General features: G+C 45.5%; 1 protein-coding gene across 1 annotated transcript; it reads left to right on the forward strand.

Annotated features, from left to right (window-relative positions):
• The first annotated feature begins 4,903 nt into the window (after positions 1-4,903).
• Positions 4,904-13,704, forward strand: LOC123506342 (nose resistant to fluoxetine protein 6-like). Its single transcript, XM_045258379.1, has 6 exons — positions 4,904-4,914; positions 5,373-5,505; positions 11,758-11,953; positions 12,668-12,816; positions 12,914-13,022; positions 13,145-13,704. Exons 2-6 carry the CDS (start codon positions 5,395-5,397, stop codon positions 13,327-13,329), a joined length of 750 nt encoding a protein of 249 aa, XP_045114314.1. The 5' UTR covers positions 4,904-4,914; positions 5,373-5,394; the 3' UTR covers positions 13,330-13,704.
• Positions 13,705-19,621: the final 5,917 nt, after the last annotated feature.

A 19,621-nucleotide genomic window follows, 5' to 3' on the forward strand; every position in this document is an offset into this window, starting at 1 on the left:
CAACATTCTTCATCTTTTCCTTACCTCTAATTCTTCTGCTTATGTTGTTACCCTATCTTCTCCGTTGGGCTTCTCCGATCACAATTTCATTTCTGTATTTTGTCCTATTTCTCCAATTCCTCCTCAGAATCCTCCTAAGCAGAGGTGCCTCTGGCGATTTGCCTCTGCCCGGTGGGAGGACCTGAGGAAGTATTATGCTGATTTTCCCTGGAATGATTACCGTTTCCTTGTTAGAGACCCATCTGTGTGTGCTGAATGCATAACAGAGGTGATGGTGTCTGGCATGGAGGCGTACATTCCTCACTCTTTATCTCAGCCTAAACCTTTAAACCTTGGTTTAACACAGCCTGTTCTCGTGCTATACATGATAGAGAGGTTGCCCACAAAAGGTACTTGAGCCTTCCATCTCCTGAATCTCATGCACTTTATATTTCTAGCCGGAATTATCTCAAGTCTGTTCTTCAACTTGCCAAACACTCTTTCATAAATAGAAAATGTCAAAATCTTTCAAACTCTAACTCCCCTCGAGACTTCTGGCATCTAGCCAAAAACATCTCCAATAACTTTAGTTCGTCATCTTTCTCTCCTTTGTTTCATCCTGATGGCACCACTGCCATCGCATCTGTCTCTAAAGCTGAACTCTTCACTCAAACATTTGCTAAAAACTCCACCTTGGATGATTCTGGGCTTGTCCTCCTCTCCTCCTCCCTCTGACTATTTCATGTCTACAATCAAAATTCTTCGTAATGATGTTTTCCATGCCCTCGCTGGCCTAAACCCTCGGAAGGCTTATGGACCTGATGGGGTCCCTCCTATTGTTCTCAAAAACTGTGCTTCCATGCTTGCACCTTGCCTGGCCAAACTCTTACTTCTACCTTTCCTTCTTGCTGGAAGTTTGCCTACATTCAGCCTGTTCCTAAAAAGGGTGACCGTTCTAATCCCTCAAACTACCGTCCTATACCTTTAATCTCTTGCTTGTCTAAAGTTTTTTTAATCTCAATATGAAGATTCTTGAACATCTGTCACTTCACAATCTTTTATCTGATCGCCAGTATGTTTCCGTCAAGGTCGCTCTACTGGTGATCTATCTGGCGTCCTTATTGAGTCTTGGGTCATCCTCTTTTAGAGATATCGGTGAAATTTTTGTTGTCGTTCTTAGACATATCAAACGTGTTTGATAGTCTGGCACAAACCTTTGATCTCAAAACTACCCTCCTACGTTTTCTATCCTTCTCTCTGCAACTTTATCTCAAGTTTCCTTTCTGACCGTTCTATTGCAGCTGTGGTAGACAGCCACTGTTCTTCTCCTAAATCTATTAACAGTGGTGTTCCTCAGGGTTCTGTCCTGTCACCCACTCTCTTTCTATTATTCATTAATGATTTTAACCAAACTTCTTGCCCTATCCACTCCTACGCTGATGATACCACCCTACATCTTTCCACGTCCTTTCAGAGACGACCAACCCTTCAGGAAGTCAACAGAGCACGCAGAGACGCCACAGAATGCCTGACTTCTGATCTTTCTAAGATTTTTGATTGGGGCAGAGAAAACTTAGTAGTTTTCAATGCCTCAAAACTCAATTCCTCCATCTATCAAATCGAGACAACCTTCCAGACAACTATCCCCTCTTCTTCAGTGACACTCAACTGTCTCTCTCTTCCACACTGAATAGCCTCAGTCTGTCCTTTACTTATAATTTTAACTGGAAACTTCACATCTCATTTCTTGCTAAAACAGCATCTATGAAGTTCGGTGTTCTGCGGCGTCTCCACCAGTTTTTCTCGCCCCTCCAACTGTTAACGCTATACAAGGGCCTTATCCTTCCTTGTATGGAGTACTTTTTCATGTTTGGGGAAGTTCTGTTCACACAGTTATAGTAGATAGGGTAGCTTTTCATCTCAATAATTCCCCTCCTTTAACTGACTGTCTTCAGTCTCTTTCCCACCGCCGAAATGTTGCATATCTTTCTATCTTTTATCGCTATTTTCATGCTAACTGTTCTTATGATCTTGTTAACTGCATGCCTCCCTCCTCCTGTGGCCTCGCTGCACAAGGCTTTCTTCTTCCTCTCACCCCTATTCTGTCCAACTCTAACGCAAGAGTTAACCAGTATTCTCAATCATTCATACCTTTGTTTGGTAATCTCTGGAACTCGCTGCCTGCTTCTGTATTTCCATCTTCCTACGACTTGACCTCTTTTAATTAAGAGGGATATTTCAAGACATTTGTCCCTCATTTTTTAATAACCTTATGATCTTTAAGTCATCTGGCAATCCAGTGGGCCCTTTTTTTTTTTTTTTTTTTTTTTTTTTGCCTTTGTCCAGTTTCTTCTCTTGCACACACACAAAAAAAATCCTATCTGCGACACACACAAGGCACGAGCTCGGAATTGTAATACGAATTCAAGTAGGATTAAAACAACTGCTTCATGGAACATCACCTATTGTTTGGGTCATTACAATATGTTCCTGTTGCAGTGATGATAAAATGTTATCACATCTGTGTGTGCATATAAGAGACTATGTGCCTCCTGTATAACTGTCACACTCACATGTCAGGACCAGTGTATTGTATTTTGTATGTACAGAGTAGAGTGCGGGGAGCGAATCACTGCAACACCAGCGAGGAGCTATGAAACAGTGGGAGGGAGTGTGCAGCGTGGCAAACCCATGAACCATCATCACAGGAGTGCCTGTCTTCCCATGTGTGTTTCCCACATCCCAGGACTGGTGTGGGCTGGGGTGAAGACCAGCAGGCAACAGGGAAGAAATTTCCTAATGGCTGGAAGAGTAGGACTAACACACACACACACACACACACACACATCATACGGTGTGTGGTGTGTGCCTGATCTCAGACCTATCCCAAGATCGGAAATAATGAGCTCTGAGCTCGTTCCGTAGGGTAACGTCTGGCTGTCTCGTCAGAGACTGCAGCAGATCAAACAAACAGTGAATTACAGAGAGAGAGAGAGAGAGAGAGAGAGAGAGAGAGAGAGAGAGAGAGCATCCCATAGTCTGCCCTCATCAGTTGTGTGTGTGTGTGTGTGTGTGTGTGTGATCTCTTCCTTCCTCTTATCATCAGTTAGTGTGGATTCTCGACACTAGCTGGAGGCTCAGATACTATGAGATGGTAGGTATGTTGTATTTGCCACACACATCAGGTTTGGTTCTCTAAGCTGCAGATACATTCATCAACTGTAGAACTCCTCGCCTGCTTCTGTATTTGCACTTTCCTGTGACCTGAACTAATTGAAAAGGGAGGCTTCAAGACATTTATCCCATTCTTTCGGCAACTCTCTTGGACCTGTTTGAGAACTATCATCTAAGTGGGCCTTTTTGTTTAATATTTTTTGTTGCCTTTGGCCAGATTGCCTTACATAAAAATAACGATCGAAAAATAGAAGAATTGAATTTAAGACTGGATGATGTTGGAGGACAGACTTAGCACAGGCGAAAGCATTGCTCTCGAATACAGGCGAGCGGTCTGTTCAATGGCGAACATCTTGCTTTTGTTGACATCAAAGAGCAGAATGCTTGTTCTCTTATTGCTTGAAAACACCAAAGACTGTTCGCGCAGGGAGCATTATGCCGTTGCTAGAGACACGAAGGATATTAAGGAAGCAAAGGATTGTGGCTATCTATGATTGGTAGCGAGTATGCAAAGTGTGTGTTCCTACCAGAGGCAGGATTAAGTATTCTCATAATCCTGCCAGAGGTGGGGGCGTTACTGGTTATCGGGTAGTCCGGTACCGCTCCTCCGGACCTCGAAACGCAGATAGTCCGTAACTGTACTTCCGCACCTAATTTTTTTCCTTTGGTCCGGTACCGCACCTCCGCACCTCCGGTACTGTATCCAAAACTATTAAAGCTCACCCGAAAAATCTAGTCTGCACCTCAAAAAATAATACTAAATACAAGTCAATGATACATCAGACCTCCATATATATATATATATATATATATATATATATATATATATATATATATATATATATATATATATATATATATATATATATATATATATATATATATATATATATATATATATATATATATATATATATATATATATATATATATATATATATATATATATATATATATATATATATATATATATATATATATATATATATATATATATATTCATTGCAACTGTTCTCCGCATCCTGGCTGCCAGTAGAGGAATGACCCGGCTTATTGAAGATGGTGTTCGTCAGCCGGAATCGTCTATGGTAACCACAACAAGTATTAGATTTTAATAAAGGAATGAAAGTGGTAAATTTTCTATTCATTATCCATCATATTTTCCTTTTGTGTTGTGAATGTTTGGGTCGGCGTTGGTGTGGGTTGCAACTTCAACCGCTGACACTGTAAGGTGGTCCACGAGGCTGTCCCTTTCAATCACTGGCTGACAGGGCTAATAGTTTGAATAGTGTGTGTGTGTGTGTGTGTGTGTGTGTGTGTGTGTGTGTTGTGTGCTTAAAAAAAAATTAGATGTAAAAACAAATGGGAAGAAATTGGTTCTCAAATAGTTAGGGTAGTGGCTGAAAGGAATAGACCACTAACGAGGATATCAGTGACGAGTTGTTAGGATGCTTTGTCTGTATGTCAACCATTCTGTTGATGTGACTGATGTTATGTTATGGTCCACAGGCAAGGCTTGGCTGTTCCTGCTGACTGCTGCATCTGCCATCATTCCTGCTGCACTCATTTACTACTATGACCTTCCTCCCACATATGTCACTAACCCTGTAATCTCGTAAGTATGTGTGCTTCACTGTTTGATCTGCTGCAGTCTCTGACGAGACAGCCAGACGTTACCCTACGGAACGAGCTCAGAGCTCATTATTTCCGATCTTCGGATAGGCCTGAGACCAGTCACACACCACACACTGGGACAACAAGGTCACAACTCCTCGATTTACATCCCGTACCTACTCACTGCTAGGTGAACAGTGAACAGTGAACAGTGGACAGTGAACAGGGGCTACACGTGAAAGGAGACACACCCAAATATCTCCACCCGGCCGGGGAATCGAACCCCGGTCCTCTGGCTTGTGAAGCCAGCGCTCTAACCACTGAGCTACCAGACGTGTGTGTGTGTGTGTGTGTGTGTGTGTGTGTGAGGGTGCCTTGTCTTGGTCACCCTGTGTGATATTGCTGATCTGTTTTATAGAAAATACCTTAAAAATCTCAGTATCTTCCACTGGAGACCGTTAAACTATCCCTTGAACCATGGAGGTACTTTTGAAAACCTTATTATTAACTACCTATCATTGCCACATACAGGAAGGTTAAGGAAAGACCACTACAGAGGTAGGCTGGGATATACTTTTGACTAGCTGGCAGTCTGTCTTTTGCAGGCAAGAAAAGAACGATGAATATATGATCAAGATTTATCCCATGCCCTGGACACGCGCTAGCCCATGGTTGGCTGGTGTGTGGCTGGGCTACATCTTCTACCGACAAGGCAACACCAGATACAAGATGAACGCTGTGAGTGGTGTGTAATTTGTTTGTGTATTTAGTTACTTGTATATTACAGTGTTCAAGTAGGGCTCATAATGACCTGTCTCTATATTTTATTTTGTGTAACCTTTCCTTAAATTTGTGCACACTTTCTACTGTTACAATCTCTTCACTAAATCCGATCCAGATGTCCACCGTCTTGTGTGGAAAACTAAACATTAACCTTTCATAATCTTAGAGGGTCCTCTTTTCCGTCTGTCTCTTATCTTCAGTCAGTGATACCAGGTCTTGTTTATCTATCTTTTCCATACGGTTTGTTATCTTATACATTGTTATTAAATCTTTCTCCCGTCTATCCTTAAAAATTGCTAGTTCCTTAACCTTCAGTCTTTCTTCAGAGGGAAGGTCTTTCATCTCTGGCACCATCTTTGCAGTAATCCTTTGGATCACTGCTGTATATTCAAGTCTGGGTCTTATCATAGTGGTTACGATTTTTTTTCACCATACTTTTATCCATTGTTATCATCTTAAATATTGAAGCAAATAACACTCGTAAGTGATCATAATTTCTCAGATTTTTCCCACAGTAGGTACTAGTCAGTGACACTGGCCTACAATTTAGGTGTTCAGTCTTTTTCCCTCCTTTGTATATAGGGACTATATTTGCTCTTTTTCATTCCCTTGGTACTTTCTGATCCGTTGATTACATCCCAGATTGGTTCCTTTATTTGTTCTCTACATTCTCTCAGAGTCCATCCTGACACTCTATCTGGCCTCCTTGCTTTTCTTACATCCATCTTTTCTAATAATTTGCAATATTTTTGTGCACCATAACGTTTCTTAACCCTTCATGCATTACTGTGTCGTTTGGTTTTATAAAATCTTCTACATATGATACTGATCTAAAGCTCTCATTCATAAGCTCGCTCGCTTCTTCTGTTGTTTCTTATATCCTATTTCTCTTAACTAACTTAGTGATAGTCTCTCTGTTCATCATCTTTCCATTTTTATACTTGTAAAAAAGCTTGGGTTCCTCTTCACATCTCTTTACTATATCCTTTTCAAACTTTCTCTCCTCCTCTCTTCTTATTTTAATATATTCACTTCATGCGTTTATACTGCTTCCTATTTTCTTCTTTCCTCTACTTCCTTAATGTATTACAAGCTCTTCTTGGCTTTTGTGCATATTGCATTGTACCACATGTGTTTGCTCTCTTTAACTCTGTATACGGGAACATATATCTTTACTCCTTCATAATACTTATCTAGGAATATTTCATACTTCTCTTCCACTGTTTCGCCTTGCATGATTTCTTCCCAATTAATACCACCGAAGATTTGTCTTAATCCTTCAAAATTTGTCTTAGCATGATTTAATCTTCCTTGTTTGTGTCCTTCATACATTTCAATATTTCCTGATCCTCTAATTCAACTTCCAGAACTACATGACCATTTCTCCCCATTGGGCTATGATATTATGACAAAACTGTTTTTTTCATGAATATCAGATCAAGCACAGATGTGGTGGGTGGATTCTATCGAAGTGAGGAGTGAGTGTTATAGCTATAGAGTACGTCCTATAGCTCACCCCCCTTCTGTTTCTGTTGTCTTTGCCTCCCTTTCTGTCCTTTCTTGGGCAGCCAGGGTTTTTACCCTCAGGGATACCAGTGTCCCTGCCCAAGGCTGACCTAGCTGGTTGGGGTGGGGCTTGCAACCCCTCCCTGTAAAAAAGACCACAGCTGCTACCAAAGTTAGAGGTAGAGGTCGGGGTTGAGGCTCTAGGCGCGGGTGAGCCTTTAGCCACGATCCCGATCCAGTTCTGCTGGGGGTCAGATCGTGCAAACCTGTATGCCTATCTGTATGACGGATGCAGGGGAAAAGTTGCGAGATCCCTGTGTCTTGAGAGGGATGGGAGGATCCCCTCGCCCTGTTTTTAACTTTGAGGGGTGCCGGTGGGATTGCAGATGTGGAGCCTGCCCGGCGGACCATTCCTGGGGTAAATCTTCGGAGGGTTCTACGTGTAGGCTCCTGGAACGTCCTGAGCCTCTCAGAGGATCAACGACTACCTCATCAATCTGATGAGCTCAGTTGACTGAGGGTGGATATGGTGGGACTCTCTGAGACAAGGAGGCCTGGCAGTGGTGAGACCAGTAGCAAGGGTTTTACTTACTATTGGTCTGACATGAACAATGGTTATCATGTTGAGGGATTAGCCATAGGTGTCTCAAGCAGACTGCAGCCATCCGTTGTAGAGGCTACTCTGGTTGATGAGCGTATAATGCGACTAAGGCTGAAGCACAGTCTAGGCTTCATGTCTGTTGTTGCAGTATACGCTCCTACCGTGGTGAGTAGAACTGAAGAGCAGACACTTTACGCCAAACTCGACTTTGTACTGGACCAGCGTCCGTGTTGTGATGCACTTATTTTCTTGGGCGACCTTAATGCTGTCACTGGCACTGAGAGAACCGGCTACGAATTATGTGTTGGTCCCCATGGCTCTGGTACCAGAAACGGCAACAGCTCTTTCCTTCTGAATCTTGCAAGATCCAAAAGGTTGAGAATTGCAGTCTCTTGGCATCAGAGACCAGTGCTGCACCTCTGAATTTGTTATAGCAGAGGCGATAGACCATATCCTTGTTAGTACTCGTTGAAGGATCCTTTAGAACTGCATGGTTTTTGGAGTGCCGATTTCTTTGTGACTGATCACAGGCTTGTTGTTGCTACACTCAAGCTGCATGTCAAGTCCAGAAAGCCTCCAAGATGTGACCACACTGTGTTTCATCTTGAGAAACTGAAGGACTTGACATGTGCCCAGGAGTATGCAGTGACAGTCTCCAATCGGTTTGGAGTGCTCGACACCATCGAGGACCCGGTAGAGCTATGGGATACCTTCAAACGTGAGACTCTTGAGGCTGCCAAGGAATGCGTTGGGGAGCATCCAAGGTCACGGAGTGGCTTCGCCTCGGTAGAGACGCTGGACAGTATTGAGGAGAGTCGTGCTGCCAGACTTGCTGGGAACCGCGACCAGTACAGGGCTCTGTCATGTAGGACTAGAGCTCTCCTGAGGAGAGACAAGGAGAGGTATGTCAGGGGTCTCGCTGAGGATGTAGAGTGTCATTTAAATGCTAATGACCTCCGACCTGCCTATCGAGCCCTGAAGAAACTCCGCTCCAAGTCTACATCTCAGACAAGTGCTATCAGAACAGCAGATGGTCGCCTCGTATCGGACGCAGATGGGCAGATGGCTCGTTGGGCTGAGTACTTTGAGCAGCTGTTCATGGTGGATCCTCCAAGCGGACAGCTCCAAACTGCAGGGTTACAGATGCTGGATGCTGATCCACCCATTGACGAAACTGCACCCTCCATTGATGATGTCAAAGAGGCTGTGGCAAAGTTGAGGGGTGGAAAGGCAGCTGGCATCTGTAACATCAGTGTGGAGCTGCTCAAAGCTGGGGTGAGGCCATGATCCGTGGGTTGCATGCTGTCTTGACTGCTGTATGGCATTCAGGTACCATTCCCCCTGACTGGAAAAAGGATTGGTCATCCCTATCTGGATGGGGAAAGGGGACCGTCCAGACTGCAACTACCATGGTATAACACTGCTCAGCGTACCAGGCAAGGTGCTTGCCCATTTGCTGTTGATGCGTATCCGCAGTCACCTGCTGAAACACCAGAGACCTGAACAGTCTGGGTTCACGCCTGGTAAGTCAACAACTGACCGGATCCTAGCGCTTCGCGTACTGGTGGAGCGCCGACGTGAGTTTCAACAAGGGATGCTTGTAGCCTACGTCGATTTCAAAAGGGCATTTGATTCAGTACATCGAGAGACACTCTGGGATCTTCTGCGTCTCCGTGGGATTCCTGCAAGGATTATTGGTCTATTAACTGGCCTCTACTCCGGGACTGTGAGTGCTGTGAAGTGTAGAAGGGCGTGTCCAGCTTCTTTCCTGTGAATACGGGAGTGAGGCAGGGATGCATGCTTGCTCCATCACTTTTCAACATTTGCATGGACTGGGTACTAGGCAGAGTTGTAGACCAAAGTCATTGTGGAGCATCTGTCGGCAATACTGAGATTACAGATCTTGTTTTTGCTGATGATGCAGTAATCTTTGCTGAGTCACTGGAGGATCTGGTAATGGTTGCACAAGGCACTGCACGAGGAGGCGAAGCCCCTGGGACTCCAGGTTTCCTAGTCCAAGACCAAGGCTCACGTATTTGGAGGCTTATTGGATGAAACAGTACAGTCTATCCATGCGTGTGGTGAGGAAATTGCTAAAATTTTTGCATACCTTGGTAGTGGAGTGCGTAACGACGGTGGGTTAGGCCAGGAAGTTGTACAGCGAACTGGCCTGGCCCACGGCGTTATGGACTTGCTCAACGTTAGTATTTGGCGTTGTCTGTACCTGTGCAGACAAACGAAGGTTAAGATCTTCAAGTCGCTAGTGATCCCTGTCTTACTCTACGGTTGTGAGACATGGACGCTGAACACCGATCTGAAGAGGCGAATTGATGTCTTTGGTACTAGATGGTTTCGCAGTATCATGGGGTACCACAGGCATGACTTTGTGTCAAATTGGCCATTGCTCCGTGAGACTGATTCTAGGCTGATTACCAGCATAGTCCGTCAACGCTAACTGCAACTATATGGGCATGTAGCACGCTACCCAATACCGAGTTATGTCCAAAAGGGATAACCCAGCATGGAGGAAGCCAAGGGCACGTCCACAGAAGTTATGGATACGGCAAGTCGATGCCTTTTGCTGGGAGTTACTTGGCACGAGAAGGGAGCCTGCAAGGAGACTCGCAAGGCATGACCGCCTGGAGTGGCGCCATATGGTAGGCGAAGCGACGCGCCCCCTGGCGTATGTCCCCGATGACTGATTGATTGACTGATGGTTACTTTTCTTCTTTATATCATATATAGTCTTTCACCCATTGGTCCATTGTGTTGACCATTGCCAATTGTAGCACTTCTTCCCCCAATTGTCCAGTGTAACTTTTTACTTCCATTTCTTTCCAAATTACATGTTTGCAATTAAGATCCATACAAGTAGTACTTTTCTGCTGTCCTTTCTTAGCGTATTGTCCTAGTATTTCAGTACTTCATTTTGGATCTCCTTCTATTTTAACATTTAGTGGCGTTCTTGTTCCCTTACTGTATTTTTCAAGTCTATATATTTCTTCTTTTTTTTTTTTGTAGACTCTGATCTTCATTTTGAATTGTGGAAATAATTTGCTTGACCATCTCTTTCTCCTCATTTTTCTTCACAAATTTCAGTGAGTTTTTCTTTTCTTATAGTCCTTATATAATCATACATTTCCTTTTTATCTACCGTGTCTCTCACTAGCTTTTCCTTTTCTTTAATTACTTGTATCACTGTGTCCTTCATTTTTTCCTTCATTTGTTGCTTAACCACCTCTGCAAAGTTATTTTTTACCTCTTGTCCTTTTCTCCATATCTTCTTCCATTCTTCCAGCTTTGTTTCTCTTATCGCTCCTGTCCCACATTAGTGTCTAACTTTTTATTTACCTTTCCATCGCCACTTCATAGTCCTTACACTTGTTCTTAAAGGCACTGTTTTTCTTTTTTTTATTCCAGCCAGGGTTTCCTATATGTCATTGTGAATTTCAACAACATTCTCTTTCAGTAAACATCTGATCCTGCTTTGTCTACTAATATCATCCTTCGCTTATTGTTTTTTTCCTCTTGAAAGCCAGAAAATTCCCTTTCATGACTCCATCTTCCCAGCTGCCATAATCCCAAAGATTTTTTTCTTGTTTGTGTGTCTCTCTCCTGGGTCTTGCTCCTCTGTTTCCATTACGAACAGCGCCATCTATACTCAGTTATCTCCTTCCATTACTTTAATGGATTCAACACAAGAAATTCAATACAATTTAGGGGACAGGATCACTAACTTATTCCCACTCCCCCTGCAGCTGTTGTTTACACGTCCACTATGTGTGAACGTCACTGCCATGTGTGTGTGTGTGTGTGTGTGTGTGTGTGTGTGTGTGTGTGTGTGTGTGTGTGTGTGTGTGTGTGTGTGTGAGGGACAGCATGTGCAGGTAGTGGTGGGTGTGGGCTGCCCTGTGTGGGAGTTGAATAGTACACCTCTACCAAATATGATATTTATGTGTATCATCTTCGCTGTCTTGTGAGAAGAGAATTACTGTGTGTGGGATGTACCATGTCAATTCCATGCCATGTTTAACTTTTCATGCAGTCATTAATCCAACCAAACCGTACGCAGCTTAATCTAACCTGCCCTGACCCCATAGCTGACAGTGTGTGTGGGTTGGACGGTGGCTGCAATGACGGGGCTGCTGGTGGTGTTTGGCATGTTCAGCTACAACAGAGTGATGGTGCCCATGCCCTATGAGGTGATGACGCAGGTGGTGTATGGCGGCGGGCACCGGCTGGCCTGGGGTGTGGCACTGGCATGGGTGGTGTTTGCCTGTCACAATGGCTATGGAGGTGAGTGGAGGAGTAGTGGTGAGTGGAGGTATGGTGATGAGTGGCTGGGCCTTGCCTAAGTATTAGTGTTTTACAGGATTGAGTCAAGCTTGTAATGTGTCGTCTTTTAAAGGTGATTTGTCTTATCTTTAAAGGTATGAATGCTCTGTGTGTGTGTGTGTGTGTGTGTGTGTGTGTGTGTGTGTGTGTGTGTGTGTGTGTGTGTGTGTGTGTGTGTGTGTGTGTGTGTTTAAAGATATGAGTTAGTGACTCAGTGCATAGTATTGTTTATTGCCTCGCATCTTTCATTGGTCTTTTTTTGTAGTTTCTTCCTGTGTCCTCAGTGTTCGTTGTTGTGGCACCATAAAGTCTGAGATATCAGTCTTTTCTTCTGTACACATTTGAACATCATGACAATGTCGCCTTGTTTCTGTCTGGGCTTCTGTTGCCAGCCTCAGTGTGGCGAGCCTTTCAAGTGGTGGAGTGTGGAGTGTCTGTATTTTCTGGCTCTCTGTGATGAATATTGGGTGTTTTCAAGGGTTTGTAGGCTTCTGGTGGTGGTTAGGTCAGGTTATACCATGCCAGGTGCACAGGTTGACTCATCAACTGTCACTAAGACTCAGAGCTGATGGCAGCGGAAAGTTTGTGATGAGGTGTTTCCATTGGTTCTCCTCTCCACTTGTTTTACTTGATTAATCGCATTTTCCTGTTATTAGTCTTTGATATTTGTGGCAGGTGTGGTGGACGGGTTCCTGTCTCACCCGGTGTGGCAGCCCATCAGTCGCCTCACCTACACCACCTACCTGCTGGCACTGTCCCTGCAGAGCATCATCATCTACAACACCAGCCAGGGTGGCACATACTACTTCACACACCTCAACACGGTAATGACATGTGATCTTGTTATGGTGTTTATTATATAGTACATCACCACACCCCACAACTCCCCTCTCCTCACCTGGTGTCACTGTTGCCCATCAGCTCATCTCCACGGTGGGGGCGGTGGTGGTGACGCTGCCGCTGGCCCTGCTGCTGTCCCTGCTGGCTGAGTCCCCCGTGGTGGGCCTGGAGCGAATGCTGCTGAGGCCCAGTGAGTGTTTGTCTGTTTGTTGGTGTTTGGATGAGAACATGACATAGGCACACTTTTTATGGGCACCTTATTGTTCATTTGTTGGCTGACACAAGTCTCCACTGACCACACACCGCCCACAGACCACAGCACACCGCGGCCTGCGCCACCCAGTGAAGGGAAGGCTGCCTCACCACCACCTCCCACCCTCGATGGTGACAGTGCAAAGGCAGGCACCAGCACCACCACCACCATCACCACCACCACCACCAATGGAGTTGGCTTCTCTAACCCTGTCTTCACTGTGGAGGAGGCCATGGAAAGCTGAGGTGTGGCTGGGGCTGTGGCCAGTCATTAAATGAACCCCCTCCCCCCACCAAGGAAAATGTTACTACTATATATCATTACTACTACTACTACTACTACTACTACTACTACTACTACTACTACTACTACTACTACGAAATCCTTTCCGGTGGCTGGGTGGGGGACTGGCCAGCCAGCCACAGGGAGTCCCCACAGTGGTTGTGAAATGTTGTTCATGTTGTTAAGTTGTAACTCAATCTGTTCTGCTTGCTAAGTGTTACAATGAGGCTGTACATATTGATGGGAAAACAATTACTGAGGTCAAGAGAGAGTGCGTCTCAAACTGTCCTGTGGGCTCAGCTGTGATGCACGTCATGAAAAATACTATTTATTCTCACTGTGACTTTATTTCCACACCGCCTGAGTTATCATCAGTCTTGACGCATTGTCACTGAATAACAATTATAACAATGATATGGTAATGACACACACACACACACACACACACACACACACACACACACACACACACACACACACACACACACACACACACACACACACACCGGAACTAAAGGACCAACATATGAAGAAAGGATAAAGGAAATGGACTGTCAACCTTACAAGATAGAAAACAACGAGGAGACCTAATAACAATGTATAAAATTGGTATTGAAAAAATAGACAAGGAAGACCTGATGCTGGTGACAGAAGCTAGAAGGACAAGAGGACATGTAAAGAAGATTAGGATGAGTGTGTGAAGGATATTGGAAAATATAGTTTTATGCATAGCACGGTGGAAAAGTGGAATGCATTGAGTGATGAAGTCGTTACAGCACATAATGTGCGTAACTTTCAAGAAAATTGGATAAATGGAGACATAGAGACAGGATACTATGAGCCTTGCTCGAACCCTGTACAATACAACAATACACACACACACACACACACACACACACACACACACACACACACACACACACACACACACACACACACACACACACACACACACACACACACACACACACACACACACAAACACCGGGTTCGAGTCCCGGTAAGCGGCGAGGCAAATGGGCAAGCCTCTTAATGTGTGGGGTGTGTTCACCTAGCAGTAAATAGGTACGGGATGTAACTGGAGAGTTTGTGGCTTCGCTTTCCCGGTGTGCGTTGTGTGTTGATGTGGTCTCAGTCCTACCCGAAGAACGGTCCATGAACTCTGAGCTTGCTCCGTAATGGGGAAGACTGGCTGAGTGACCAGCAGACGACCGAGGTGAATTACACACACACACACACACACACACACACACACACACACACACACACACACACACAGAGAGAGAGAGAGAGAGAGAGAGAGAGAGAGAGAGAGAGAGAGAGAGAGAGAGAGAGAGAGAGCCTGATTCTTCCTTCAGCGATAGCTGTTCTTTTTTTACATGAATTGACGATGGCAGGAAAAAGGAAACGTCTGTGGAACTTCAGAAAATGCCTTTGGTATTCTGGCTGCCAGATTTCAAATTTTCAAACATGCCATAAATACCTCTCCAAAAAATGTCAGGGATATTGTGCTTGCAACTGTAGCATTGCATAATTACCTAAGAGAAACAGCTCGGGAAACCTACTCCCCCACTGAGCTTCGTGACCGAGCGGATGAAAGAAACTGCATAATGCAGCAAGGTCAGTGGCGTAATCATTCACATGCAGGTTTTCAAGGACTGCAAGGCGTAGCCAGAGGCCACCTCTTCTTCACTAAAATAAAACACCAGATGATGACTTAGAAATTCTTACAGAAGGTAAAATTCAAATAACTGATTGTAAATACCTAAAAGCTGATTAAAATTTTAATTTTTTCCCAAAATTTAAATGCCCTTTAGACTTGGGAACATCTCCTTCAGTGAATCAGCCACTCTTGGAAAGCGTATTTTCGAAGACTGCTTCTTGTAAAGCTCGTCTTGTGGGTCCCACAAATGTTTCACCTCCCTCACCTGCTCCAGCAAGGCCACCTCGGCCTCCCGACTCCAAATGAAGTTGTCTGCATTCATCAGGGATGCTTCTCTGGGTGCCGACATGTTTGTCTATATTGCCGCTAGCGGCAATACAAGACCAACACGGTCGGCTAGCTGCGAGAATTGCTCCCAGTCTCAGACTGAGGCCCAAAATGCTATCGGCAACACGTTTCGGCAATATTGCCTCTCGATAATTGCCAAGTGTAAACCCCACTTAAGTTAACATGCTTCCTTGGTAATTCAATTGGTTCATCTGGTCAGTTAGCCGCTCCGCCTGCTGATCCACGTCCCCCTATAATAGGCTGTCCCAGTTTGTTTTCTCCAGGCAGCGCCGCAGCTGCTCCCAGTTGGCTTCTTCCCACTGCCACATGGTGCGGGTGAAGCTCTCATCCCGGGTCCTCCTAAATTGTATACTAGTTAGAATGGCCTCGTGGACTGAGGTGCCCACAGGGCCCAGTGGGGAGCACCTGAATTCGTGGGGAGGCAGGTCCGTCACCACGGGATCGAGTATGGAACCCGACCGATGCGTGGGGAAGGTGACGTGGTTGTGGAGGTTGAACTCGGCTAGCGGAGAATCAAAGGACCGCTGTATCCCTCGTGGGTTTAAGTCACCTAGGATTATAACGTTATCACATCGGTGAGCTGCCGTGAGGCGGTCGAGGTTGGTGGTAATGTAATCCACCAGGGCTGTCCCCTGGGAGGGGAGTCAATAACAGCCCACACAAAGTGTACTTCGGCCACTTTGCTGACTAGATTGAGCATAATAGCTTCAAGCTTCATGGGATGGGTGTGTCTAGCACTACAACGTTAAGAGAGGCTTTGTAGCAGAAGGCAAGTCCGCCTCCTTGTGTAGATCGGTCCTTCCTGACCCAGGCTGAATAACCTTCAATTCGGGCATAGTTAACTGGCACATTTGAGTCAAGGAATGTCTCACACACAAACTCAGCTTTGTTCGCCCGGGTGAATCTGTGCGTTAGTTCTCCCACTTTCGTGTGAAAGCCTCGCAAGTTTGCTGAGACTATGCGCAATTCCCTTTCGATGGCACCTGTATGCCTTCTGTTTCCATTTAGGGACATTTCATCTTTGCAGGGGAAGCTGCGGCAGATAGTTTGTCCCCTGCTGGTGTGGGAATCAGTGTGTGGGGAGGCTGAGCCGGAGAGGGAAGGGGTCCCCAGTTGGTGTAGCTGTATGGGGGAGTCGCCAGGCAGAGCCCCGGATGAGGGCAAGTGTTTCCTGGCTGCTGAGCCGTACAGCCTCTACCAAGTCCTGGTGCCGGCGCTCAGCCAGCCTCTCGCGACAGGTGGCGGCTGTGTGGTACGGTCTCTGGCAGTGGTCACATTTGAGGTGTTTTGGGCACTGATCATCAAGTGGCTTCTGCAGTGGCAGCGGTAACAGTTGTCCGGCTGGGGCGATCCCTGGTTCCCTTCCCTTGTATTAGTGTTCAAACGAGATAGCCTGGAGTTTTGTTTTTTGCTTTTTTGGAGCCGTGGCGGCTGCCTACGTTCCTGTTGAGGGCTGCTGGTCTCGCCCGTGTCTATGTCTGGTTGTTGTGAGGTTGACGGGCAGTAGGATCCTCACTTGACTCTTCAGTTCTGTGTTGCTGGGAGATCAGGAGGTCACAAGGCGTCGTTGGCAGTGGCTATGGTGGAGAGGTGGTGAGGGGGCGACGGGGTGGAGGGGAGGGGTGAGATGGTGACGGCTGGGAGTCACGTGAGGTTTCCATGTCTCGGTGTCGCTTTCATTCTCATTTTCACTTTCGCTTTCGCTCTCTGCTCGCAATGCCCACCACTCTCGAGCTTCTTGATTAACGCTTATGTGCTGAGACAAGTCTTTTTCAATAAGTTCAGCCCTAGCTGTGCAGGCAATGGTCTCCTTTTCTTTTCTGCTTCTTGCACTTTCTTCATAGCCAAGTAGAGTATCTATGACTTGCAGTTCCTCCACCAGCACGTGCCTTTTTCCGAGAGCTCGGCTGTTGTGTCGGTGTACGTCTCAATTATGTCTTTGTTCGAATTTTGTTCTTTTCAAAGATTTATGACTAGTGTTTTGAGCTGATCTCGTTGTAGATATTTCCGCCGCTTCAGCACGACCGTTGGATTTTTCCTGTATCACCAGCAGAAGATAGGTATTGATTAGCCTTGCGCTGGTAGAATTTATGGGAAAGTACTCTACCTCCAACAACCCGGTAAATCTGTCTGCATAGGTTGCATGCACCTCACCAGATAGCTGGAACCGGTCAACTACTGCCTGTTGAAAAGGATAAATAGGAGGATAAACAAGAGGGACTCGACCAGGTCTGAAGGGGCGTTAATGACGCACATTTGGCACTGTTGTTGTTTTTGCTTGACCGTAGCATGAATCCCTGGTCAATACATGGACTGTCTGGCTTGGCGCAGCATCTTGTCCCTGCCCTAGTGGCGTAAGTAGAGGTTGGTGAAGTAGCTGCACAATTAGTGTATCGCACCGCACTGTCCACTTACCTGGAATTGACAGGTTGGTGAGGGCATGGTAGTACGGTGCCCTGATGTGTCAGTAAATCAATCAAACAAGACAACTAAAACCTTTATCTCCGTACTACAAACCAAAGTAGAGACGGTGCAGCTCCATGACCGCAACATCCATAAGTCAGGATGCCCTACACTATGTAATGCAGTACATAGACAGCTAGGTATGAACAACGTAGGAATAATTACTAAAGCCTGCCATCCAGACACGGTAAGAGCTAGCCAGGAACTGAGGCTCCCCAGACAAAACGTATCTCCTACTTGCCTTTTCATCCGGTAGTAGCAGTGGTTCCTTATCCTTGTTGGCAGCCCAGTCACTGGCAATGACATAGTCATGCAGTAGTCCTAGTCCTTGTCCTGATGAGCTTCCTCTTATTTCAATTTCCAGAGGGCAAACTGTGGCTTCTGCAATGGCAGCACGTTGCTTCATTGTCTGTCAAGTAAGTCATGTTGGATTTGCCGTGTAGCATGGGATAACGGGACAGCATGTCATCCACACGGTTAACCTCCCCCTTCAGGCGTTTCACACGGAAGGTGTACATGAAAGTTAAATCCTTGATATTCAGCACACGTGGGTTGATAATATCCTTGAGCTTCTTGTCTTGAAATATTTGGTCAGTGTGTGATAGTCCGTAATGAATGTCAGGTTTGGGGTGCCTAGAAGAAACAACCACGCTTTCCTCAGGCACCAAACAATGCTAGGGCTTCGCCCTCCAGCATGGAGTAATTCTGTTCTGCCGATGTCAAATGGCGGCTGCCACAGAGTGCCAATCTCCAGTCATCCTTGCTGCACAGTAGTGTCTCTTGTGTAACACATTGACAGTACTGCTGCATAACGACAAACCTATTGCCACGCCTACTGTAGTACGTGAAGACAGCAGTGGGTTGTGTGACGTCGTAGTATTGTAATCACTCCGTGGCAAGCTGACTGATGGTTCGTTGTGTCGTCTCATAGATAGGTTGTACTTGGCTGTCTCATTACACCGCTTTACTGGAAGCTTTTTTTTTTAGAAGCTCTCTGAACGACTCCATGAGGGGGGGCGATACTTGGTTCACTTGCCTAAACCAGGATCTGACGTCCATTAATGAAAGACGCTGAGGCATTTGAAAGTTGGCGATGCTGCTTGTGAGATCCAGGTTCGGGGCGTAGTCCTCCCATCTGAGTAAATACACTGCAAATGACACAGTCTGCCTATAGAAACGAAACATGTCTGGGTGGAGTGTTATGCTATTATTGGCACATGTCCTCAAGAACTGGTATGTATGCCAGAACGCTTCCGCAACACTGTAGTCATAAAGAGTGTGTCGTCTACACATTTAAGTTTGCAAGGAACATCCGCTACCACATCTTGTGCACAAGATGTGATGAACACATGTTGTGCCGTGCAGTGGCCATCGGTGTGCGGCAGTAACGAAAGCGACCCCATGGAGTGCTGAATGTCGTGAGTTTCTTGCTTTTCTCATCCAAAGGGACCTGGTAGTAACCGGAGAAAACATCTGCTATAGTTTTGTAAGTGTGCTTGGGGACAGTGATGATCGCATCAAAAGGTGGGTGTTGTGTTTTGGGCCAGCTTCTTAGTTATTTTACTCCACTGTTATCTCAGTCTAACGTACCTGTAATATATATGTAAAAATGAGGCTTCACTATCCCAGCCTCGTCGGAACGAGGTCTTGAAGGAGTATGGAATCATCATGACCTCTTAATCCTTTATTATATAATGACTTGACAGAACACGCGTTTCCACGTTGTGGTAGCTTCTTTGTCTCCTGAATTTTTTTTTTTTTTTTTTATGCCTGGCAGCCG

This window comes from Portunus trituberculatus, chromosome 1 (genome assembly GCF_017591435.1).
Source record: "Portunus trituberculatus isolate SZX2019 chromosome 1, ASM1759143v1, whole genome shotgun sequence".
In the NCBI taxonomy this organism is placed as follows: domain Eukaryota; kingdom Metazoa; phylum Arthropoda; class Malacostraca; order Decapoda; family Portunidae; genus Portunus; species Portunus trituberculatus.

Excerpts from the sequence above, each read along its gene's own strand:
- LOC123506342 (XM_045258379.1), top strand. The coding sequence starts at position 5,395 with ATGATCAAGATTTATCCCATGCCCTGGACACGCGCTAGCCCATGGTTG. Across the intron at positions 5,506-11,757 it reads CCAGATACAAGATGAACGCT|CTGACAGTGTGTGTGGGTTG; the intron begins GTGAGTGGTGTG and ends CTGACCCCATAG. Across the intron at positions 11,954-12,667 it reads CTGTCACAATGGCTATGGAG|GTGTGGTGGACGGGTTCCTG; the intron begins GTGAGTGGAGGA and ends TATTTGTGGCAG.